Source organism: Paralichthys olivaceus, chromosome 6 (assembly GCF_024713975.1).
Source record: "Paralichthys olivaceus isolate ysfri-2021 chromosome 6, ASM2471397v2, whole genome shotgun sequence".
In the NCBI taxonomy this organism is placed as follows: Eukaryota; Metazoa; Chordata; class Actinopteri; order Pleuronectiformes; family Paralichthyidae; genus Paralichthys; species Paralichthys olivaceus.
Genome location: NC_091098.1, coordinates 23,120,955 through 23,146,201, shown reverse-complemented (window position 1 = coordinate 23,146,201; position 25,247 = coordinate 23,120,955). Strand labels below are relative to the sequence as shown.

The window sequence follows — 25,247 nt, the reverse complement described above, 5'->3', positions numbered from 1 at the left end:
CAAGCAGCTAAAAATGTGTCTCTTTCGAACTGGCCCTTTACACGGAAAGGGTTCTTACACCGTGGAGCTGCCAGGCTTCTTTCTACACTCTGTACAAAGACGTGTGTTGTGAGTGAATGTGTTGGCTTGTGGGGCTCGGCACTCAGGGGCCAGGGTGTGTACTGTGACAGCCTTCAACACAGCGTATTTGTTTGTATTTGTTCCTGCTGCTGGAGGTTTGCTGTTAGGTCGGGGGGTTTCAATGTGCATGTGTGAAGTAAAAGAGCCCGAGATGCTGCACAGACTTCACTGAGACTGCAAAGCCTCAGATTTCACATGTTATATATTTTGCTAGTTTTGTAATGGCTCAAGCTACTCTGCAGTAGCCTACATCAGGTGGTAGTATAGTAGTAAAATAAGTCAAACTTCACCAGTTGCGACATTATTGATGCTTACACATGAACACGTCATAATTACAATGCAATAATATAATCTATAATGTTCTGAAATTGTGCATATACCGCTTTTTACGTGAAATATTTACTTACTATATAATCAGGCCAGATATTGTGAATTGTCATAGTAATATTAACAATAGCTCTGTCCTATTCAAGTGTCACCAGGCCAGTGTGAAAGTGAACCAGCACGAACAATATCAGGACCTGGAACCAAAGCAAAGTGAATTCAACCATCATTTGTTTTATCATTCACACCAGTTTTTTTTCCAAATGTGTCAAAATGATTTCTCTGACAAAGACACGTTTAAGATTTTCACACTCTAAACAACAAATAAGTAATTGTGAGATAAATCCACTTGTCATGTGTTATGATTTATTTCCACTATTACACTAAAATGTTAAAACAACAAACTTAATTATGGCTATTTTGGGACAAGGCCTGGTGTTGTGCACTCTGGAGGTAATGCACTATTTCCTCTCTGGTTCACCATGATGTCACCATGGGAAAATAACTCATGGGACACCAGCCTTAGTTCCATATTTTCAGTAAAGTTGAATACCACAGCAATGACTACTAATATCAACTCACTGTGAAGGTGGAGGCTCTCTTCTCTGATGTCAATGCGGTGTTACTTTGAGGAGGTTAAGTGGGAGGAGATATGCAAATGATGCCAGTGGGACCCTATTAGTGGAGTCTGTAGTCCGACAAACTCACAGTGGACTGTTGTCAGCCCAACAGACGCCACCACACCCACAGCCAGCATCGGGGTCATTATTCACAGGGTGGCATTCTGCTTTCAAACACAGCCGTCAAAGGTTGGACTGCAGACACAGATTTTTTTTTTCCCAACCGATGTCAATTTATTAGGCTTTTTTCTGAGTTTGTGCGTGTAAAGATTTTTTGTTTTGTTTCCATATCAAGTGAATGGAGTGGAATATTTCTTTGGAGGAATACTTTCATCTTCCGTGAGATCACCTCTACCTCAGCTGGAGGATTCATTTTGCTAAACTTTTTATGATACACGTGGACATTCAAGGATGCATTTTGTAATGGCTGTGAGTCCTTTCATTTTCATTACTCTATTTTTGTCAGTGGTCGAAACCAAGTTCTACAGACCACTCCAGTATAACCAGTATAAAGCTGGGCTCAGTCAACACCATGACCAAGGGAAACCCACCAGCAGACACAAGTAAGTTCTGTCTATCCCTCGCTCCTTGTGTTGTACTCTGAGGTATCGTGTTTACATAATCAAGGATATTGATTGACATTATAGCAGTTTAACCTCTTTACCTGTTGTCTCCTCTCTTTCAGGAACCACTGTGCTTATGTCACTGAAAAGACAGTTCCCTTCACTGTGCAGGATGGGGCAGCCCCCTATGTAAAAGCCGAATACAATAAGTGTTCCAGGGGTCAAAAATGTCCAACTCTGATGTGAGTAAACAATAAATATCAGTGTTATTCTTAAATTTAGCAGAAATTCATATCATTTCAGGGTACAAATTAGAGTTAAGTGTATGTTCCTGACTGATAATTGGTTGTTCTACTCAGGTACCGTCTGCTCTACAAACCAATCTACAAGGTGGCACATAAAACCGTCACAGAGCTGGAATGGCGATGTTGTCCAGGGTATTCTGGTTATGGCTGCATGGAGGGTCCTCCAGTTTACCAACATCCTATGAAAATGATGCCGCCATTCAAGGGTCCGCCAATGAAAGGGCCACAGTTCCATGGGCCACAGTTTAAGGGCCCACCGTACAAAGGCCCCATGTTCAAGGGTCCCATGTTTAAAGGCCCCCCTATTAACACTGCTGTGAAAGCCAACCCATGGAGTCAATCTAAAGGCCCGCCCCCGAGCAGTTTAAACTACCAAATGCGTCACTTTGAGCCTCCAAGTTCCTCCTTCTATCCAGAAACCTCCTTCGAGCCCTATCCACCTGAGACAGAGCCAGAGCCACAGCCAATCCCAGACCACCAGGAGCCACATAACATAGAGCATGAGCAGGAACACGAGCATGAACATGAGCCTATCCACAGACCTGAAGAACATATACTAGAGGAAATCCCTCCTCCTTCCTCTGGTGGTGAACATCCTGAGGGCGAGACCACAGGTGTGTATTAAGTCCACTAATTTCTAATTCTCTATAATTTGTCTATTTAGTGGATAAGTGACAAATCATACTCACAACTCACACTTTTTTAATTAGGATCTTAATTAATCCTGTAAAGAATAATTCATTATTTTCTTTTGAACCAGATTCAAACTGTAATCACACCAAAGCAGAGTGAGCTTGTTCCAATTCAATTATAACAGCTTTTCTTTCTCCTCTTAGGCCAGGCTCTGGACACTCAGACAGACGAACGAATATATCGAATGGAGGAAGATGTGCGACGTCTAAACATGGGTTTGGAGACATTGAGGGGAACTGTGAATGGCCTAGAAGACAGTCTACGAGCCTCTCTGAGAGAGGACGCCAACAGGATGCTGTCAGCTCTGTTCTCTGCTGCCCCTGGTCCTGTTCCCGCTCCAGCTGTAGCCTCTAATCCATCGACTATCGGGTTTGCAGAGATTCCCGGGGGAGATGCTGGGACGGAGGGTCTTGATGGCAGACAAGTGTTTACAGGTCTTACAGAACTGAATGGAAGAGTAGAGGAGCTCAGGGCAGAGCTGCAAGCCAAGACAGTAGAGCTGCAGGAACTCAAAGCAACAGTGATGGGACATGATGGACAGCTGAAGAAGGTGCCAAGTAGAGCAGGAGTGGTATCGAACTCTACTGACAATTTTGCCCAGGGAGCAATGGAAAAGATGATGGATGCCAAGCTGAATGCAGCCAGGACAGAAATTCTTGGTGGGTTTGAGAAGCGTGTGGAAAGTGCAGAGGGCCGATGTGAGGAGAAAGCTGGGGATGTGCGTCGTCAGTGCCAGAGGGAGCAAGGTGAAAGGCAGGTGCAGATGGAAGATGCTCTGCATGAAAGTACGACAGACTTTAGAACAGAGCTGAGAAATCTGCAGGCACAGATCCATGGTTTCAAGACTTCTGAAAGCTGCTGTGGAAGATTGAGTGGACTGGCTGAAAGGGTGCGGCTGCTGGAAACATCAGTGGCCGGCCTCAACCAGTCCCAGGGGTACCTGAGAGTGGAGCTTGGTGGACACAAAGACCACATAGAGGGAATGATGGAGGGACGTCTGGGGTATGTTGAGGCCAAGCTCAACCTGACTGGGCAGATTAAAAGTGATGAGACTGGAAGTTGGAGGGGCGTCCCAGACAGAGCTGAGACTGGGCAGGGCCTGGAGACCAGAATGGAGGGTAAGCTGAGGGCTCTGGAGGGCCGTTTACTGATGGCTTTGGAGGAGCTTAGTAACGCCACTGCCCCTGCACTGCTGGAGGGTCATGCTGTTCCCACTCTGGAGACAGAACTGGATTCCATCCGAGAAAGAATAGAGGTGGATGTGGACAGAATGCAGAAGCACCTGAGTAACCTTGAGATTCAATGCTCATCTTCCTGTTCCCCATCTGCCATTCAGGGAGACTCTGCTGTGCCAAGTGCAGAGGAGGAGAGTGTCAAGGATGTGTTAGACATGCAAGATGACCGTTTGAATACCTTTAATGTCACACTGCAAAATATCCTGAGGCGTCTGAGCCTTAGGGATCAACAGGAACAAGCTGAAGTAGATACTCCTTTCCAGGGAGAGCTCACAATCCTCAAGTTTAATGTTCGCTCAGTCAACCGCACTCTGAGAGGCATCCAGAATTCCCTGGGAACAGTCGTCCACCAGGTGGGTCAAGCCAACAGCTCCTGGCATGAGAGAGAGGCTCGTCTCGCCCAGCAGATAAAGGGTGTGGTCCATCTTGTTGGACATCAGGCTTCCATGCTTGGAGCAGGTGAGCGCCGACTGACCCGTCTCAAGGGTGAGCTCCACGAGATGAAGCAGCGGGTAGCAGACGAGGTGCGGGGCTGCAGGAGCACAGCTATGGGGGTCCAGAAAGAGGTAACAGTGGTTGAGGGGCGTGTTGCCAGTGTGGAAGACCAGTGCAAAGGCCTAAATTACATGGCAGAGGACCTGGAGAGAATCAGGGAGGAGCTAGAGAAACAATCAAATGGACTTCTCCTGAAAGTAAATGGGACTCTCTCCAGCCATGCTCAGCAGCTGACTGAGCTGAGAGGTGAACTCAGAAACTGCACTGAAAAGGCAGAGCCAACACCGCAAAGTATAGAGCTGGAGTCAGAGCCAAGACGAGGGGACACCTTCACTTTGAATTAGTTTTTACAGACAATGGATTTTAAAAATGAACCAAATGGGTGAAATATTCTGCAGGTGTAGTGGCAGTCCACTAAAAACCCATGTTATCATCTGAAATGTAAAAAGGTTTTTAACCTGCACTGAAATAAGAATGGTTTTAGTTAGCCTACAGTACGAAATGAAGAGAAAAATGGCAGCTAATTCCACCTGCACTCAAAACACAGAATCCTGACTTTGTATCTTTGAGGTGCTAAGATGAACAGTTTGTTTTAATTGAGAGTTAATTAGAGCAAGTATTGAGGAAAACATCAGCAAACTGCACCTTACTGTACCGTTTCTGTAGAGCTTATGAAATTAACAATTGTTTGACAATGTTTACATGTTTAAGTTTTTGTATTGAATTTTCTTATGTCTAGACTAGAAGTACACAATATATTATGTTTTTATATGGTTTCCCTTTTTGAGCATTACCTTCTATTCTCATTGTATTAAACTAGTAAATGTTTACAATTCATGTTAAAACTGTTTACTGTCAAGGTTTTTCATCACAGACGATCAAATAAAATTGTTTCTTTACAGCCCATGTGTTCTTGCATAAGAAATATTTCACACAAAGGATGAGAAGTATAAAAACTATGTAGATTACAGACTCCTCTGGTGTCTCAACTAAATTTCTAAATGAAAAAACCCCAGAATTTTCTGAAACTTGCCATATATCACTTTAAAGGTTCAAATTGTTAACGACACAACTAAAAATTAAGTCAATGGTTCCAAAAATTAAGTTTATGGGTACAGACCCCGCCTGCCACAGGAAAACTACAAATTATCATTATTGCCAAGGTGATTCTGACAACCAAGGAGCACTTCAGTACAGAAGCCAATATCCATCTCATTATGTCTCTTTTGGCTACAAATCAACCAGCCCAGCTTTCCGAACATTGCTCTTATTAGACACTAGATAAGGGCCATAGGTCATCTTACTAATAGCGCTCCCCTGTTAGCTTCTCTTCCCATATCGGGCAAACAACCATTAAAATAACACCTATGTGGGAGATGAGCCCAGTGTGCTGTGAAAACATTTTAGCCTGAGACACGTGGTGAAGAATAACCAGGAAGATGCCAGAGAATGAGGGTGGCAGACAGAATAGATAGACGGCAAATTGTTGTTGGAAGTGCTGAGTGACAGCCTGAGCGATCTCGAGAAAAACACAAACCTCTATAACGATGTAGTTTCATGCACATACATGCACCACTAGAAGTGGAAAGAGGAGAAAGATATTTCTCCTCTTCCTGAAGCAACTTCTCAGAGAAAACCTAAAAACCATATATTCATTACTTAGAGTACAAAGATAAAGATATGTATCATGAAAGAGAATTTAACAGGACAGGGGTACTATCTATAAACAAACGCACAAAAAAGTGCGTCATCCTCTATGCAACACTGCACATTATTTCAGGGATCCATTACATTTCTGTAATTGTTGGGATTTATTTTATCCCTTTTTTGTATTCCACACGTTTCCATTAAATTCACACCTCACACAGACCCAGACAACAACACATTAATCTTACTTGGATCCAAGTAGACACTTGGAAGTAAAGGGCAATCGGGGGCTCTGGTGAATTCATCTCCTCTGACTCAGAGACTCTTCACTGCTCACTCGTAGTTCTGATTCTGAGTTATGCTCACAGCACGCTTCACATACTGTCACTGGCCGAGGCATGCGCCCAAATCGCAAAAGGCAAAGCTGGCACAGAGATAAAGGACAGAGGATATTTGAGTAAACAGAGGGCTGCTGTGGTTATCTGAATCATCCTATACAATGTCCTCTGCAGAAGCTTAAGGTGAAAGAAGAGTTTTTGTCCTCATTATAGTGATGGTCAGAGAACGGACAGTGTTGATTAAAGTTAGCTCATTCAAGAGGAAGACCCTGGAGCAGGTCACCTTGAATCAAGGACTCTGAGCTTCTTAGTAATAAGCTCCAGAATATGAAATATTCTCAAGAAGTAGCAGCAGCAGAAGCTGTACTGGAACTTTAATCCTCTACACTGAACAAGGTTTTGGTGGAAAGAGGTTTTCATACAACGTTTTAATGATGAATAAAATATGACATACAGCAGGATGCTATAATCATCCTTTTCCCAGCTTTTGCTTTATAAAGAAGAAATACTGAGTAGAATCAAAACATGTTGTTATCTCGAGCCTGGGACACTTTACAGAATTTGGACTCCTGTCAAAGTGCCTTGAGTACAATGTGGCTCTGTCTGCAAAGTGGATGTAAATTACTAAGACAAACAACGCTGGCAGAAAGAAAATGGAGGCTTCTGGAGCGAAGATCAAAAGTAAACAGATCTTATGAATGAAAAGTTGTCAAAGGTCTTCCATGGACTTGATGTGGAAGCGGCAAATAAAACAATGAATTAAGTCACAGCTACAGCTCCTAATTGAGTATACAGACATGAGAGTGCTATTGATCTTCTCATGTAACTCTAGACTTGAAATCCCACTGGGTGTTTCCTAAAATGTCAAGCTGTTTAATAACCTTATTATTTCACTTTGTTATTGTCAAAACAGTGTCAGGTTGTTCCTGCCAGCTCCGAGTTACTTCACAGCTACAGACGACACATCAGGAAACTTCTGACAGTCATTCTTCAGTTTTCTTTTTCCAATGATTAACGATCATCTTAAATAATCAGTGGTTGAAATAATAATTAAAATGTCCATTAGCTGCATCCCAGTCTGCAACCATACTGGCCCAAAAGGCGTGACACTTTTTTTGTAAGCGATACCATCATCACACCCAATATGTAGTTTATAACAGGTCAGCAGGGCCACGTTAAAAATAAATAGATATACTGGCTTTGTCAGGCACTGAGGTGCTCTGGGTCAGTTTTTCACTATGAGAGCAGTAATGACGTCGGCCCAGCTCATGATTAGTTGTGCTGCTTCCTCAGGTGACTGAAAAACAGAATTAACAGACCAATGTGTGTGCAGCCAATCAATCCTCACATGGTCTCAGTTAAATCAAATGTACCACTCTGCTCTGTTCTTCTTAGAACCTCATGAAACTCAGTCACTCTCCCACTAAGGAAGAAAGGTGTTTTCACAGTTAGAGGACAAACTGAGAGTCTGGTGATGTATTTTCAATTCCTGTTTTTATTACTGTCAACACCAGGTTGATAATATTTTAGGTTTACAATGCACTGATCTGCCACATTGATTCTTTTGGAGCAGATGAGCCAAAGACTTTACATTGTTTATTATTTTGTATTTTTTATGTGTTGCTTATTTGAACTTATTCTCATTTACTTACAAATAGATTGAAGGAGGTGAGACCGAAGGCACTTCATCGTGTCTGTGAAGAGAGGGTGGCCTCTTTATTATTCCAGGTTTCATATGATTTTTTAAATTTCACTTTTATCTGTTAATTATGTGAGACCAGAAGGTTCGGCATTCTGTTTCTTAGGCCAACGACAAAAGATTCTTTTTAAAATTGTGATGAGAGATGTGACATGACTTTAAATTTTCATTTATATATTAAATTATTTTTCATAACTTTTTAGAAAAGGAAAATGTTCCTCTAATTTCTAATTGGTGAATTAAATATTAGTTGATTTATTCTCCAACTTTTTTTTAGTGATATGACCACTGTTTTATCTAAAATAATATAATATATATAATTAAGACAACTACTGCTTCATTAATACTAGATGATTCATTCTGACTTATGTTTAAACATTGTGTTAGATTTTCATTATTAAACTGGATTTCACCAACATCTCATTTTCTCTTGTTCTCTGGTCGTCTGAGCAAAATGCAGGATTCAGTAATTACAGTGACGGTTGCTACACAAAAAAATAAAAGGAGAAAAGACAGACAGAAAAGACATTATTCATCAGCAAGAGGCAGACTAAAATTTCCAGCAGCGCCAATTAGTCATATTGCAGAAGCTCATCAGACAAATTCTACAGCCCAAAGCTTTGTAATCCAGCCTCAAAGGTTGAGGGATGACCTCTGCCCTCAGTGCACAGATGCTGCTAACCTAACAGGGCTGGGTGATGATTTTAGCTCACTGTCACTCAAGAATATAAATAGAACTTACTGATATTCACTGCAGCGAATGCAACACATTCACAAGAACATGACATTAGCCTTTTTGACCACCAAAATCGAATCACTTACAACATTTGTACCACATTTGCAGAAATTCCCTCAAGTCTTTCTGGAGATATCGTGTTCACAAGAATGGGATGTACAGACAGATGGACAACTTGAAAACATAATGCCTCCTGCCACTGGCCACCGGGAAGGAAAATATATTGATTTGAATTAGATGATAGGGTTAGAAAAATAATTTCAAGATACACAAATATGATATAATTACTTATCTAAAGTATGTGAAACATGTTCCTGATGACGAATACCTTCATTTAATTTAAACATTATTTTTTCACAGGCCACATATAAAGGTATTTCTTAGAAACACATCGCAGTGGAAGGTGTATTATCAGTCTTGCACATCTTAGAAATCTGTTTATTTCTAGCAGTCGAATAATTGCGTTTTATGCCTTGAGGCAACACAGACAAGTCCCTTAGGAGGATAAATCGAGGTAAGCAAAGTATATCAACCTCTATTATATTTCTCATTCTAGTAAATCTCCTATAATGGCGTAGTTTTCCTCCCCGTTGCCGGGACAAATATGTGAAATACTGTCCATTCATCTTGTGTAGTCGTTTTTAGAAAGTTGGTTCTATGAATTATACTTATCTGTCACAGCGTGTGATGGCTATAAAAAAAACCTCTCTGATACATAACACATCCAATGTGTTGTTTGTCGACATGGAGAATAAAACCTAAAACTCATCATCTCTTCTCTTCTCGTCTCAGGTCTCTACCAAATAATGAGATACGTTAATTTACCAGTGTCCAGTGGGTTTTCAGAGCTTTCTGACTTATAGCTGTCTGCTATGGCTGTAAACAATGCAATGAGATGTAAGAGCTGAGCTGAGACTCAATTAATTTTCCCAACAATCCCTTTCACATTTCAGAAAAAACAAACAAAAACAAAGTACTGGACATCAACTAAAACATCAGCTGATAATTGGACTTGGAAACATCGGATGATGAGCAAATATTCAATTTATCAAGAAGGATGAATATGAACGTCTAAACATAATGACACTCACTCCATTAGTGGTTGATATGTACTCGTAGATTTATCAGTATGACTGTTTGTGTGAGAGACTTTGATTGTAATTGTATGTAAATTGATGTTTTTGTATTTGGTGCGTTTTAGATTTAGTGCGTCTGCAGATGGAAATTAGCTGATAGCTAAATCTGGCATAAATCATCTCTCTTCTCATTTTGAGATTCATGTTTTTCTGCATTGTCCTTGTTTAATAAAATACAAAATGAATGAAGAGAATTGTATTCAAAGCTGGAAATGTCAACCTCATGAAGTCTTCATGGATATCACAATTTGTGTCATTGGGTTTAGCAATGTGTGACATCCTCTGTTCTTCACCCTCAACAAGAGTGAGGAAAAACTACCCAAGAAAAACACTTAACAGAGAATGTGAGGGATCCCTCTCCCGGGACGGACCGAGGTGCTATGGATGCCACGTGTAACAGAGCACATCAACAAAATACCAATACTCAGCAATGACAATTGTAATGATAGAAGTATTGCCAATAATTGCAGTATATGTGAGTAGACATATTGTATATCACAACAATCTAGTTGTAATAATAAACCACGATCAGCTGTCACCATGATTCACAGTGTCGATGTCTCTGCAGAAGCAATATCAGTAACACACAGTCTTCGTCTTCTGGACACCACGAAGGTCTGTGCAAAATTGAATGGTAAATGATCCCTGATATTTCAGCAAGGACAAAAGCAGCGGAGCAGCTGACCCACATTGTTATGATCTCTAGGAGCCATGCAACAACCAAATGAACCGATTTGGTGACATGCATGTCTTAGTGTTGCTATGGAAGGTGACTCCTCAAGTGATCTCTCATAATTTCCTCCCGTTCTGAACATTCCCTGACGACTGTCATCTCTATTAAGTCGCTGCAGGCACTTCGTACCACAGTGGACCGCGGCCTGTGACACTAAGTTCATCTAAACGTGTCAGAGCGAGAGGCCTGAGAAGGACCAGGGCTCTGTGCCGAGGTATTAATAAGACAGCACTGCTCTTTACAGCTTTCTGACAGCCCTGCAGCCTTGGCTCAGCTCAGCCAGTGAGCCCACGCTCCCTTAAGCAGCTTTCAATGACTGTCAGTCTGCGAGCAGCGCCGCTACGAGCAAACTGCATTGGTGGGTATGATAAAGAAGGATGACACAGCGCTTCAGGTGCCATTCAAATGCTCGCAACAAAAATCGGATTTACTGTGTGAATGAGGAAGACACTTTATTCTCCACAATTTCAGCCCTTGAATTAAGTGTAATCACCTGGGAAATCTCATTCAACATGGAAATTATGCTTCAGACATTAAACTATTGTCATTGCACACAAACATAACCATTAACTGTCAGCACCACAGTAGAAACACATTCACCGAAAACAATCATTGACTTTGTTCACTGTGAACAATTATGACCATGATGAAAAATGAATATGAGCTTTCTAATGGTCCATTGCCTCCATAAGAAATTACAATAATCTTTTTCTCAATTTGAGTTTTATCTCAAATTACCACTTCACAGGCACATCCTGCAACATTAATATTCCATTACAATCATACTTCGTTTTATATTCAGAGAGAAATATTCTTCAGATGTTAAAAAGGATCAAAATCCACCATGACAGTGTTACATCCATAAATCAACAGCCAGGTTTCCCTCCTCCAGGTTGTGATTACCGCCCGACAGTCACTGATTAAGTGATTTGGAGATAAGTGCCAGGGGTGTAGAATTTAGCTGTGTATGGGTAAACTGTGGAAACTGATTTGTGTGAAAACCCACCTGACATGCATCATTCACATATATGAATCACAGAAACAGAAAGTGTAGGTCCAAGAGGAAGAGATAAGTGAGTGAGTTGGGACTGATAGAGAAGATTTGGTGGGGAGCGGTATTTTGAGTCATCAGTGACACTCAGAGCTTGCCAGTATTATACTGATCCCTTTCTCCCTCTCTCTCCCTCTCTGCCTCTCTCTGCCTCTGTCTGCCTCCCTCTCCCTCTCCCTCCCTCTCTCTCTCTCTCTGCCTGGCCTGCCGTCACTGTGGGCTTTTCGTTCTACATCGGTGGGCCACAGTGCATCTCCACAATGATGATGAGTGCACATGCTTGTATGAGAGAGCGTCTCTACCTGGCGAGATGTGTGAGCGTGGGTCACGGAAAAAGAACGAGGATACCTTAAAATAAAACTGGACTCTTCGGTTTGATCCTGGAGCGGGTTCTCTCTCCATCTTCTCTGTGACGGACCGAGCTCCTCTCTCCTCTGTGTCCTGCTCTCCACCTGGCCTCCATGAGTTTAACTGAGGACAAGCCACTCCTTCCTGGAAGGTAAGCAGCACAACGGTGAGGGGTCTGGTCCGAATCCAGGGTAATGCAAAGTAATTGGAAAATAACAAACAGGGATTATTGATGATAAAGCAAATACTTGATTTTTGATATTCGATAATAAGATTAAGTAGTTGACACAACTGTAAAGGTCTGGTAGTCATTATCGTATAATTCTGTCTAATATATGACAAAATCTGATTATGTTAAAAGGGTTAGTAGTGAAGGACATTTGGTCAAGATACTGTCTCAAAGAAGTAAAAACAGTAATTGTTGAGGCTGTCATGATGACGAGATGAAGGCACAGACATCACAGACAAATTAGAGATGAGATCACGGTGTTATCTCTGCTTTTCTTTATCTTTTAGTCAAAGTTGAAATTAGCAGACCTGATCTACGGCTGCTGGACACATCACTTTTCTGCATCACTTTATTCCTGAGCTGCTTTATGTGGTTGTTGCCTGCACAGAAATGTGACTTTTTGTGTGTGGGTTCTCAGTCTCGCCTCACAACTGAAAATCAGTGTGTTAGAGAGTTAATTATAATGTTTTTTCGATTGGATATTAAGTCACTTAACAGAGTGAATGACCTTCAACTGAAGCTCAGATTCAAGAGCCACTAACAAATGAAAACAGCTGCCTGAGACGAGACGTGCACCCATCACGAACACAGAAACGTTTTGCTTGCCCATATTCAGACTGTGGTTATGTAATATGTTTGTGTCATGAAGAGGAAGCACTCATGGTGGAGTGATGATGACATGACTTACTAGGGTGGCAGAATTGAATTTATTTATTTATTTTGCAGTCTTGTCCTTCCCACAGGCGTCTGATCACACACATCAGAGACAATGAAAGAAAAGAACGGACACATAAAAGCCAGACTACCTCAAGTTATAGTTTATAGCATCTTGTATAAAATGAACTATGTATTGTTTGCATTAGGCAATTTATGATAAATTATCTGTTGTAGTCAGAAACAAAAAAGTCTCAGACGCCTCATCCATGTCAATACCTCACGATCAAATCTTTTTTGTCTCCCCATTTTTTTTTTTTACTTGCTCTTACCCAAGTGGCTGAAAAAAACAAAATAAAACTGCAATTTGGTTTTCAATCCTCCTCTTCACTTTACAGTAGGTATTATAAATTGGCAACAAATCCAACTAGAATTGGACTCAGTAGAGCACATACCTCTGCTGAGACCCAGAAGTCTCTTTACATTAAAACAAGCCACAAATCCACATAACGTTTCCTCACAGCTGCACGTTTCCTCACAGCTGCTACATCCCAATGAAACCACATTTAAATTTACTAGGTTACTATTTGGATCTGCACAACATTTTACACACCCCTAAATATCAGGCCCTTAAATGTGTCTGAATTTTTTTCAACAGGATTCACGTCACACACCATATATAAGAATGTAAAATAGAAATAAAATAATAAAAACTGGATCTGCACCAACATTTAATGGGTTCATCCCTGACCGATACCATATCCTCAAGTTCATGGCAGTCCATCCAGTGGTGTCACAAAATCATGCTAACTAACTAACAAACAAGGCCCAACCCTTTACGCTGCTGCACACTAGAGGATAATCAGGCCGATTCTAGGCGGTCGGTCCTCCATGTTTGTTTTTCTTCTGAAGTCACGTTCAATCACGCCGGTGTGAAAGGTGGTAGTAATGCGCATATAGGTTGTTGCCAACCGACATAAAGAGAACTGAAGAAGAAGAATCTTGCAAGTTTCTGTGAGATTTCAAGTCTCTGAATTCGCAACTGTGAAATCGTTCCTTACAACTGGCAAGTGTGTGGTCTGACGTTCTGGCCAAATTGTGTGTGTGTGTGTGATTGTGTGTTTTCTGAAGATTATAAGATTTAATAAATCGGTTAAATGTGTCATTGTGTCTGTTGTCTCCCACGTTTTCTTTTTTTTTTTTTTTTTTTTTTTTTTTTTTTTTTTTTTTAAATCGGCCAAGAGATGAAAATCCTCTCGTGTGCAGCATCCCATATGAAACCACATTTTCAATTCACTAGATCTAGATTTGGATGACTCATAAATATACTGCATCTTTCCACCAAGTTTTGTGGTAATCCCTGCAGTAGTTTTTATGTAATCCTGATATCCTGCAGACGAAACCATAACCTCCATGGCAGAGGTAATGATGCTGAATTCAGATTCACATGTTACAATGACAAAAATCATGTTGAAATATAAACACCTGCACAGTGATTAGGTGATGGTCACGTTATTCTTATTATTCTTATTATTATTATAAGTACACTGCAGTGCTGGCCGTCCCAAACACATCATGTTCAGAGCACTTTGCCTCACGTGATCATTCTCCCCAGTCGTTACATAAGACATGTCACATCACGCCCTGAAATGGTTTGCAAGTGTAGCCTCTAACCACTCTTTGTCACACTGCTAAGACATGGTGTAAATATTGTGCCGTGGTGGCGTTCGCTTTCACTGTCAGTGTCAGTCACTCTCAGATGAGGAGGCAGTGACACACAGTGAAGGTGAACACTCAGTCTAAAAACCTTTTCGAACAAGAATGTCAGATTTGTTTATCTGCAGACACAATCTGAAGAATAGTTGACTAATACAGATTATAATTATAATGAAATAACATTGAGTTGTCGAAAAACTGTGCTGTTAAGAAATCTGCACTTTGGTCCGCTTCACCTCGCAAATAAATATAACAGAAGAAAACATCACAAAGTTCAACATGGTAAATTAGCTGGATTGTATTTACTGAGATGTTTTAAAATCATAAGAGCATAAATAATAATATCAAAAGTCAAATAGTCAGTTGAAATGCACCAGTGAAAAAGGACGGGGTCGGCCAGTCAACCCAAGCATACAAGATACAACGTGACACTTTACATTCAGGAATACACAGTATTTTATGATTCATAATGTCAGAGGCACACACAAGTATGTAATGTCAAAACGATGATGCACTGGAGGCTGTTTTCCTCTCGACTATAATCATTAATACCAACACTACGTTCTGCATCAGACATGTATGGGCTGAAGGTGAAATGTCAGATAAAATGGATAAAAACCATTAAGATTTGTCAGACTTTCCATATGGATCTTAAAGAAATAGGTGTTTTCACAGGATTAGAATCTCAGCGAGTTCAGATTTGTTTTATTCAGGGCTCAATGTGAACACGAGTCAAAGGATTGAGCTGCGCCACTGGCTGTCAATCCCTCAAAATCATGCAGACAGATAACGGAACTGTCACTGCATGAGCCCATGCATGTGACAGCACTGGCCTTGCCCTTATACACCTCGTTGGCCTGTCAGCCCTTAAATGGCTGCTTATCTCATCTGACGACAGACATTTCATGGTTCTGAGTGACAGGCATCACATGAGGCACATGATTTGGAAAAACCATGTCACACACGTATAGATTATCTGCCAACGACAGCAGTAAAATGCATATAGATACATTTATGTTTTCCTCACAGTCAAAATTTCTCCACAGACACAGAAAACCTGGGTTAATGAGTCAGGGCATGGAAGGGCTGAGGTTGAAATGTTCATCAAGAATTAAATCACGGAGTTTACCCCACACCAACATCCTCTGGAGGTCAATGTCACTGTCTCAAAGGCTCCTAGTTAATCTCAGCTGAACAGATGAGTTACTCGGCCGGGCTCCGAGAAACGATAATAGCAGTGTCACAGTTTAGCCAGACTCAAAATACTCAATCTGTCAGAGGCACGGTTCAGCTGGTGAAGCTGTCCCTAGCTCTCTGTGTCTGCCTCCTCCCTTTGATTAAAACATTCACACGGCAGAGGGTTGCGCAGGATTATTACGACATGTTCGGACACAGAATGAGTTCAGCTGTGGTAGAAATGACAAATGTAAAAGACTGTCTGTGTTAATGAGCGGCACTTTAAGGCTGGGTATCGACACTGTAACAATAATCAATAAGCAACACAGGTTAGAACAATATGATGCTTATAAATCACACCGGCATGAGAGGTTTATCGCATAATTGACTGAATTAAACTGTCTTTAAATTTTGACTTCAACTGTAAAAAATTATAGTATAATTATATTTTAGCCAAATCACCCTGCTTGACACAAAACATGAATGAACAGCATCACACTGCACATGCTGCATACGCCTCAATTCTATATTGTAATAAGGACTTTTCATAATGACGTCATTGGGCTCAAGCAAATCTAAATGACGGGAAATACGTTTAATTTATGGGAGAATCCTTCACGTGCTGACACAACAGTGGACTTCATGTGTTTGAGTTGCACTAAAACTGGCCATAACTACTTAATTCTGCTGAGTGTCCTCCACTCTGACTGGAAGTTTTGTAATTGACTGGTGTGCACACTTGCATAGTGATGAAACCTCGTTCTTTATCCTGTGTGATTGCTTAAGACCTTGAGAGTCAATGTTGCCCCTGCATCATCTCTGACAGCGCTTCAAATTTTGCTCCAGATTTGTCTCTGCATTCCACTTTCCCCTCCTCAGATTTCATTTCTCCTTCCTCCATCAAGCAAAGTGATGCTCTGAATATCAATCGCCTTGTTGTTTATAGGTAGCTGAGAAGAAGATACTGATTGCCTAGACTACAAGTATGGCTCGTAACAGGGACTGTGAGTGTCTCAAACTGATGCTTAATCTGATGCTGAGGACACTGTTAGGATTCTTCAAACCATCATTTATATTCTCTTTGAATTTCTCCAGTGGCTGTCAGCTCTCCATCAAGGCAGAACGACCACACTCTTAGCGTCACTCATTGCATCTTTACCACTCCTCCATGTGTCCTAGTGTACTTGCATGTGCACATGCTTGAGTCATGAGTAAACATGTGTCGCCTGAGGACAAACCTGCAATTTCACCATCTTTCTTGTTTTACGCAGCAAATTTGACTGTACAATGTACATTCTCTAAATCATAGCTGATCTGTTGTCAAGCTCCTAATCTCTCATCTCATAGTCCAGTTGTAAATCCTGAAAGGCACAATTCTTTCCATCTGTCAATCCTGCTTGAATTGTCCTCATCTTTTGTTGAGGATTATTTTTATCTAAAGGAAAAAAAAAAAAAAAAAGCTTTTTCATTAATTTCTACAGTTGATCCTGCAAGCAGCAAGTATTGTGCAACAGGGACAGTAACAAAGAACAGCTTAGACTTTAAAATTATAGAGCAGATTTAAGATGCTTTAGAAACAAAACTGGACAAATGTTTATTTTGTTTCAAACTCTGACCTCAGGCGGTTTTTGCTGCAGTAATTCAACACCACTAAACGAGAATGACACTCACTGGATCGCATACCTCCGCCACGGTCCAATGCTCCCCTTGTGAAATCAAATTTTAATTCACTGGGTTTTTTTATTTTGAATCTGCACAAAATTGCTCAGACTCATAAATATCGGTCTCAGCCCCTAAACTAGCCTGATTTCTTTCATCAAAATGTAATGGGTTCTTTCCTGGACTATTCTGTATCCTTCCACTTAATTCCGTGGCAATCCGCCCAGTATCTCTTGCATAATCCTGCAAACTAACCAACAAACGCACAGGAAAACATAATTGTTTCAAAGTAACAATACATTTGCTCCTTTTGAGTGTTTCCAGGTCTGCTGCAACTCTTAGTTCTTTTAAGTCAATGCTTAAGAGTCTCCTGTTTGCCTTTTATTAAATCAAATAATTAACCATTTCTATTCTCTACTTAACTCAATTTCTAAATCTTTCTTTTCTGTATCGTCTCCTTTTGTAACAAAGCCCTTTTATTATATTATGTAAAGCCCTGATGATAAATGTGTTATGCAAATACACTGTTTCATTCCAGCCGTCAACATCTTTAGTGGAGTGTCGAGTTTCTGCTAATTCTTCAATCACTGCATTATGTACAATTAACTTGTGTGTGTGTGCTAATGTTGACATTGCAGATGGGAAATGCTTCAGACACATCTGCTGTGTTTGCCTCCACCATCTCCAAGGAGTATGACATCTTCATGGGTTCTATCTACAGCGTATTTTGTAAGTCTACACCCCAAATTTTAACCTCTGCTGTGTTGATCCTTTGCTGACTCCTTGCATGCCTGACCAGTCTGCACAATCCCTCCCTGTTCTTTTTTTATTTAGGTATACTGTCCCTCATGGGAAACTGCATTCTGCTACTTGTTGCATATCACAAGCGGTCGACCTTGAAGCCGGCAGAGTTCTTCATAATCAATCTCTCTATCAGTGACCTTGGGATGACGCTCTCTTTATTCCCATTGGCAATACCATCATCTTTTTCACACAGGTACCCTCCAGTCTCTCTTTTCTAAAATCTCAACGTCAAATGAACTTGTCGGTGAATGATTCGCAGCTACTGAGAGTTAAATATGGACAACAAATTAATCATTTACGTTTTTTCCAACAAAACTGTCAAGTAATCATTCCTTCCAGCTTTTCTAATTCTCTCTTTCACTGTTTTAATATCATTGTAAACTAAATAATTCTGCCAATGATAAATATAATCCTGGATCCACTCCCTTAATTGAATCTGTTCATCCTTGGCCCCATCCTCCCCCCAGGTTTCAATAACATCTGTTCCTTAATTTTTGCATAATCCTTCTGACAGTCAGACAAGCAGTAAATAAAACATCACCTCCATAGCAAAGGTAATGAAAATGATCGTTAGCTGCAGCCCTGGTCTCCGTCACGTTTCCCCTCTCACTGTACATACAGGTGGCTGTTTGGAGAAATCACCTGTCAGCTCTATGCTATGTGTGGAGTTCTCTTTGGTCTGTGCAGCTTAACCAACCTCACAGCACTCTCCTTAGTCTGCTGCCTTAAAGTCTGCTTCCCTAACCACGGTGAGCGGATGTCCAACTGAACCCGTGAGCATATTGTTGCCAACACAAAAAACAACAATAACTACAAAAGCATTTTTTTCTTTCTCATGTCTGATCAGGTAACAAGTTCTCCTCTTCACATGCCCGCCTCCTGGTGGTTGGAGTGTGGTGCTACGCATCTGTGTTTGCTGTGGGGCCCCTGGCACAGTGGGGACATTACAGTGCCGAACCTTACGGCACAGCCTGCTGCATTGACTGGCATGCACCCAACCACGAGCTTTCAGCCTTGTCTTACATTGTCTGCCTTTTTATATTTTGCTATGCACTGCCCTGCACCGTCATCTTCCTCTCCTACACTTTCATTCTGCTGACGGTGCGGGGATCGCGTCAGGCCGTCCAGCAGCATGTGTCACCGCAGACCAAGACCACCAATGCACACGCTCTCATTGTCAAGGTCAGAGAATATGAGTGTGTCGCTGTATCCCTGACTTCAGGTTTTGAAGTTTGCAGGATTGTAGGATGTTTATAATGATTTATTTAAAGATTATAAAAAATGTGAATGTTACTATCTTTGTATGTCTGCAATCAAAAATAAGGGGATGATACTAAATATTCCTATCTTTACTTTGCCACTGATGACAGTGACACTAAACTCTTCTGCATGACTTGTCTGTGTGTTTTTGTGCCTCTTGTCTGTAGCTGTCAGTAGCAGTATGTATAGGCTTCCTGGGCGCCTGGACCCCATATGCTGCTGTGGCCATGTGGGCTGCGTTCGGAGATGCCACACAAGTTCCTGCTGTAGCCTTCGCCCTGGCCGCCATATTCGCCAAATCTTCCACCATCTACAACCCTGTGGTCTACCTGCTGTGCAAACCCAACTTTCGCGAGTGCCTCTACAGAGACACGTCTATGCTACGACAGAGGATCTACAGGGGAAGTCCGCAGTCAAATCTGAGAGAACATCTCGAATCCAACTCACAGCACAATAAGGACACGTACATCTCCACGAGGTTCTCAAACGGACAGCAGGAGAGCTACGGGGCGTGTCTGCACTGCACAGAGAATGCAGAACTGTGCCATGTGACACCAGCCCAAAGAACCGCCAGCATCCTGACTGGATCTACCTGCAGAGAGGTGACAGTTAGCCAGCTCTCAGCCAAACCACAGGCGGACTTCCTATAGAATGATGAAAACAAGACAGGAAAGGTGCTCAAACAGACAGCAAAACAACAACAGCCTGCACAACTTCAAATATGTGTGTGTCACCAAGACTTTATAGCATGACAGCACTTACAAGGACCTTTAATCTCGCTCGTAAGTGGCCCCTTTGTTGTGTAGTGCCCAAGATTCCCAAAAATTCATACTGTGCTTAAATCTTCAGAGAAGTTTTGCCACAGAAAATGTATAATATACAGACGCCTTCCTCTGTGTTGCCTCATGTCCCGATTCTTTTTAATGCACTGTAACTTAACAGGATTCTGCAGGAGCAGAGAATGAGACGGGAGGACCCCTGCTGGCTTCAAGGTTAATTAGGCGAATGAGCAACACAGCTGCTCACTGTTGAAAGTGGATAAAGTAGATGAGTGAGAGATAGTGAGATTTTTCACATGAAGCAGAAACGTACAGCTCAACGTGAAGATAATTACTGTTTAATAACTGGTGCAGTCGCTCTTGTGATAGCAGGACTAACAGAATAATATGCAACAATCACGTTTTATAAAAGAAATGTAAATAACTGTACGGCTGCTGACACCCAGGTGGTAAAGATGTTTAACTGGATCTTAACCTAAAACAATTGAGCATTCAACTTGCTGCAGCCTTGAGTTTCTATGGATGTCTGGAATCTACTGCAATGTCAATGTCAATTCATGTAGCACATTTAAAACAACTTCAACTTCAGCTGGAACAGACGTCAGACCGTATGTAAAAAGAAGGAAAGGTTATTTAAGCTGCACTTTGACTCTGGCTTCTCTTTTGGGGAGCGGTCATGTCAACATGTTTATAAACAGTCTATGAGCCAGACACAGCAACTCAAACTGACAGCTGATGTTTTCTGCGAGGAAGGAATCAATAAACATTTAGCAGCCCCTTCAAACCTCCAGGGTGCAAGTGATTCAGTATCTCTCCTGAAGACGAGGCTCGACTCTGCCACGTCGCCTCCAGTTGCTCAGTCCGATAAAACCATAGACATTAACACAATTTCTGGGGAAAATCTAAAATGACGAAAAGATTAGAATAAATCTGACAAGGTCAATTCACCTCATTAAGCATTAGTGACAGAGATTCAGACTATTCTTTGTAAGATGTGGGACTCCTCTCCTCCGCAGACCACTTTGGTGCAAATGTTGATTTAACCATGAATAGATCTTGGTAGATAAATATTAAATGGGCTCATGTTCTGTAAAGAAAAATAAAACTGCACTTACACAAATTGACTTGTGTTTTAGGACCATTTCTGGAAACAAAAGGAAGCAGATGAGGTTCTACTGTCTTTATTAAGAGAAATGTCCATTTGAACAACATGGGGAAAAATGGATTTCAAAGTAGGTCGAAATAGTGACAGACATTTAATTCTGTTTTCTGTGGTACTGTGCTGTGTGGCTATATAAAGCAAATTGTACTGTGTCTTATGCAGCTTTAATTAAAAACGTTCAATAACAGGTGATCTGGAATTCTTTCTTCTATTCAAACTAGACGGAGGTCAATGGTTTTTAGACATCAAACAAATTATTAAAGGGAAATACGAGGGGTGGTGAAAGGACTCGATTCTACAAAAGAAGTACAACTTTTTTTCTCTCCTGTGAAAGTCATCCAAATTGTTTTGATGTAAAAAATTCCTTTTCATGTCCTACTTGGGAAACTGTTCATTAACTTCAGGGCACACCTTGTTCAAAATTCAAACCCACAAACGGACAGGGGTGAAAACACAACCTTCCAGCAGAGGTAGTTATCCACCCGTTTAATTATTTGTCTCCATAAACTGAGAAATCTGTCTGTTGGTTAATCACACTTGGCACAACAGTTATTCAATTTATTAACAACTACTAATAAGATGTTTAAATTGATGTCTCACTTTATTGGAAGCTGATTCTGAGCAGACGCTCTTTTAGGAAGATGGACGGGGCGTAGTATTTCTATTTTAGTGCAGCTTCATCTTATCTTTGTTTGTTTGCCAATGAGACTCTTGTTTTTTGGTTTTTTTTTAGAGGAGCATCCTTGAGCAAACTGACCAAAATCATGATGACAGCAAAGCTGCAGCTGGGGGGGAGCTGCCAACCCTTTGAAGATAATATGCATGTGCATCCAAAAAGCACATAGAAGAAGCCCATCGGGTGTTGAATCTTGGAAATACAAAACTTTAACATCTATATCTATACTTACCAAAGTGATCCACCAATATCAGTACAAAAGTCTCCTGCCAGCAGGGAGCCCCAGCAAATATGCATGCATGACATTGATTTACATGCAAATTCCTCTATTTCCCCCGGCCTGGAGGATAAGATTTCCACTGGCAACGGTACAGAGACGCATTGAGACATAACTAAATGAGTAATTTAAAAAGATAACTGGTACGCCACAAAACATTTTTTGAGTCACTGGCAGAATAATCCTTCACAGTTTTCAAAACCTACAAACTTTTAATCTAATACAACTATTTACCTCGTTCAAACGTTTTAATGACTGTCTGTTATTTATGAGATTTTGATATAAAAGATGGATTAGTAGATTTATAAAGACAGATGGAAACAGATGGAGTGAGAGTTTACCCAGCACAGCACCTGCATATAAACCAGCTTCAATTAAAAGTCCCCTCAGAGATTATGACACTGGAGCTCACACAGCAAAATATTCTCCTGCACATTCCTCATCTGACTTTACTCTTACAGGCCCAGTCTCCTTCTCTCTCTCCTGTTTTTTCTCTTTCTCTTTTGAAATGCAGACCCTGACCTGCAGAACCGGCTGTTCTTATGCAGCTATACTACCACGGACATGTAGTTACTAATAATTTTTTATTTCCCAGCCTCAGTGTTTGAGAAAAAGAGACTAAATGATGTTTGGCTGAGACGTCCACAGTCGTGTCTTGCAGGTTCACACTTACACTCTCGTGTACTAATCAAAGTGAATCTAGTTATGATGCATGGAAACAAATGAAGAAATAATCTGTTTAATCTTCTAAATTTATTAAAAATCTGTGGGTTTTTTTTACACTGCATGTACCTAAACCTTCTATCATATGGTTCTGAAAATATTAGGCAATCAATCAGTCCATCGACAGAAAAGTATTTTGATAACTGATTGTCATGTTTAAGCCAAATTTTGTAGTTTGAGAATCTCAGTTTGGAGGATTTTCATAATTTTAACTGGTTTAAAACACTGTAAACAGAATATCTTTGTATTTTAGACAAAAACACTATTTGAAGACGTCACCATGAACCTTTTGTTATTGCAGTAAGTATATTTTTTTTTGTGTTTTGTATGTTTTAACCCAAACAATTAGCAAATTAAACAACAAGCTCATGTTCAAACACAGATTATTAGCAACCCAGTCTTAACAATACTTACACATTCTAACTTAACATATTAAAGTTGTTTATGTTAAATTACACATGTGTAGGAGGCCTCACTGGAACTTCTGGGTCAGTATCTCAGTGACTTTGTGCTTATTTCCTGACGCCCTCTAGTGCATATAAATGGAAAAACAAAATAAAACAAACTAGTTAAAAGATTTATGTCTAGAATGTTAATGTACATGTAAATGTATGTATGTCACCCGCATTTTAAAAACTAATTGGGAATAATACAACAATTCTGTCCCCAAATGCCATTTCCATAATTTGTTGAGGCAACATGCAATTAACAATTTCAGTTAAAAATAATCTAAAAATTGTTTTTTCATTTTACTGATTGAACCCCTATACAAAAGTAAATTATGTTTGGGGGGGAAAGAGACAGCGAGCTAATATCTGTATTGTTGAGAAAGCAAACTCTACATGGCACCCAAACATTTCTCTATGATTTCTCCACACAAATAATTATAAAGCACGACAGAAGTATTAACAGTAACATATTAAAAACCTACCTAAACACATTTAAGAGTTTTAAAGGACTAGTAAAGTTTATATTACTGAGACTTTTTTTAAACTCTGGAAACCCTGTTTGTATGAACATCAACATTGATGTATATTTTTCCAGGTTGTGTAAAGGTTGAGTCCAGTACAGACCGAAACACTCCTGAAGTCCAAAGTATGCCGTGGGTGGGCCAGTGTATTTTAAAAGATTAAAATTAATTCAAGGGTTAATAAACAACACTTGTCCCTATTCAAACCATGACAAGTAGCAACGGTTTCATTCATTTTGTGGTCATTTTGTGTCTTTTAGCTGAGCTCCAAAACTTCCAAACAAGAAACCACATTATATCAGGATCTGCCCTGAGGGCCCGATAAGCCAGGGGGGCCTTTAGCTCACATGTGTCACACTCACCTTCTTCTCTGGGAAGTTTCTTTGAAAAGCTGTAGTTTGAACATCTCTTCTCATCCCTCTGGAGCATGTGGAGGTCACAGACAGCCTGCAACAACAAGACCAGAGATATTAAAAGATCATTTTTCATACTTACACAATCTGGAATGAGATCCCCTGTTTCATTAAATACTAAAGTAGTCATTTTACACAGAGTCAAACCCACAGCTGGCAATGGGTAATAAAATCAATGTGTGGCAACAAGGAATCTGTCATTTGAGTTATTGAACTATATCAATATCCATCACTTCTCTCATGTCACCTAGATGGTGAGTCATAAGATAAAGATAAAAGATTAGATAAGATAATAAAAAGATAAGATAAAAAAGATAAAGAAAAGAAAAGAGATAAAACTTTATTGATCCAGTTGTTTCAGCAGCAGAAAGGTCACAATGATGAAGACAATACAAAGTATAAACAGTTAAATAAAAAATAATGTGAGTGTATTTTGTCTAATGTGAACAAACAGACTCACACATAGATGTAATGTGACTGACACCTTATTATAAATATACTGTTGTTCCTCACCATAGATATAAACCATAGACGCTCCTCGACGGCGCCGAACTCCACGTTTCATCCTCGCGTTTTAAACTTTTCCTCCACATAAAAGAAATGCGTGGACAGTTGTCACAACATGCAACACATGACACGAGACAGGGAGTGTAAACGAATAATTCGGCGGATTTACTTTTTAAAAAATGTGAACTAAAATCGGCTG

General features: G+C 40.5%; 2 protein-coding genes and 1 long non-coding RNA gene across 4 annotated transcripts; 2 read left to right on the top strand and 1 right to left on the bottom strand.

The window, feature by feature from the left end:
• The first annotated feature begins 1,166 nt into the window (after positions 1-1,166).
• On the top strand, positions 1,167-5,247 carry emilin3a (elastin microfibril interfacer 3a). Its single transcript, XM_020106755.2, has 4 exons — positions 1,167-1,627; positions 1,750-1,869; positions 1,987-2,546; positions 2,769-5,247. Exons 1-4 carry the CDS (start codon positions 1,476-1,478, stop codon positions 4,697-4,699), a joined length of 2,763 nt encoding a protein of 920 aa, XP_019962314.2. The 5' UTR covers positions 1,167-1,475; the 3' UTR covers positions 4,700-5,247.
• A 5,848-nt stretch (positions 5,248-11,095) lies between these two features.
• On the top strand, positions 11,096-21,669 carry opn7d (opsin 7, group member d). Its single transcript, XM_069526562.1, has 6 exons — positions 11,096-12,194; positions 18,116-18,206; positions 18,312-18,474; positions 18,903-19,030; positions 19,129-19,463; positions 19,709-21,669. The coding sequence occupies exons 2-6, from the start codon at positions 18,116-18,118 to the stop codon at positions 20,189-20,191; spliced, it is 1,200 nt and encodes a 399-aa protein (XP_069382663.1). The 5' UTR covers positions 11,096-12,194; the 3' UTR covers positions 20,192-21,669.
• Positions 14,113-25,243, bottom strand: LOC138410475 (uncharacterized). Of its 2 annotated transcripts, none has more exons than XR_011243182.1 (3): positions 25,055-25,243; positions 24,491-24,575; positions 14,113-17,253 (listed from the first exon to the last, which is right to left on the bottom strand). It is a non-coding gene; the product is annotated as an uncharacterized lncRNA (long non-coding RNA). The 2 variants fall into 2 exon arrangements; XR_011243181.1 differs by lacking the exon at positions 14,113-17,253 and adding an exon at positions 21,073-21,211 and having other exon boundaries at positions 25,055-25,237.
• Between the last annotated feature and the right edge of the window lie 4 nt (positions 25,244-25,247).

Bases quoted from the DNA above. Each gene is read 5' to 3' on its own strand.
- emilin3a (XM_020106755.2), top strand. From the start codon at position 1,476: ATGCATTTTGTAATGGCTGTGAGTCCTTTCATTTTCATTACTCTATTT. The intron at 1,628-1,749 runs GTAAGTTCTGTC...CCTCTCTTTCAG, and splicing joins AAACCCACCAGCAGACACAA to GAACCACTGTGCTTATGTCA. The intron at 2,547-2,768 runs GTGTGTATTAAG...TTCTCCTCTTAG, and splicing joins TCCTGAGGGCGAGACCACAG to GCCAGGCTCTGGACACTCAG.
- opn7d (XM_069526562.1), top strand. From the start codon at position 18,116: ATGGGAAATGCTTCAGACACATCTGCTGTGTTTGCCTCCACCATCTCC. The intron at 18,207-18,311 runs GTAAGTCTACAC...TTTTTTATTTAG, and splicing joins TTCTATCTACAGCGTATTTT to GTATACTGTCCCTCATGGGA. The intron at 18,475-18,902 runs GTACCCTCCAGT...CTGTACATACAG, and splicing joins CCATCATCTTTTTCACACAG to GTGGCTGTTTGGAGAAATCA.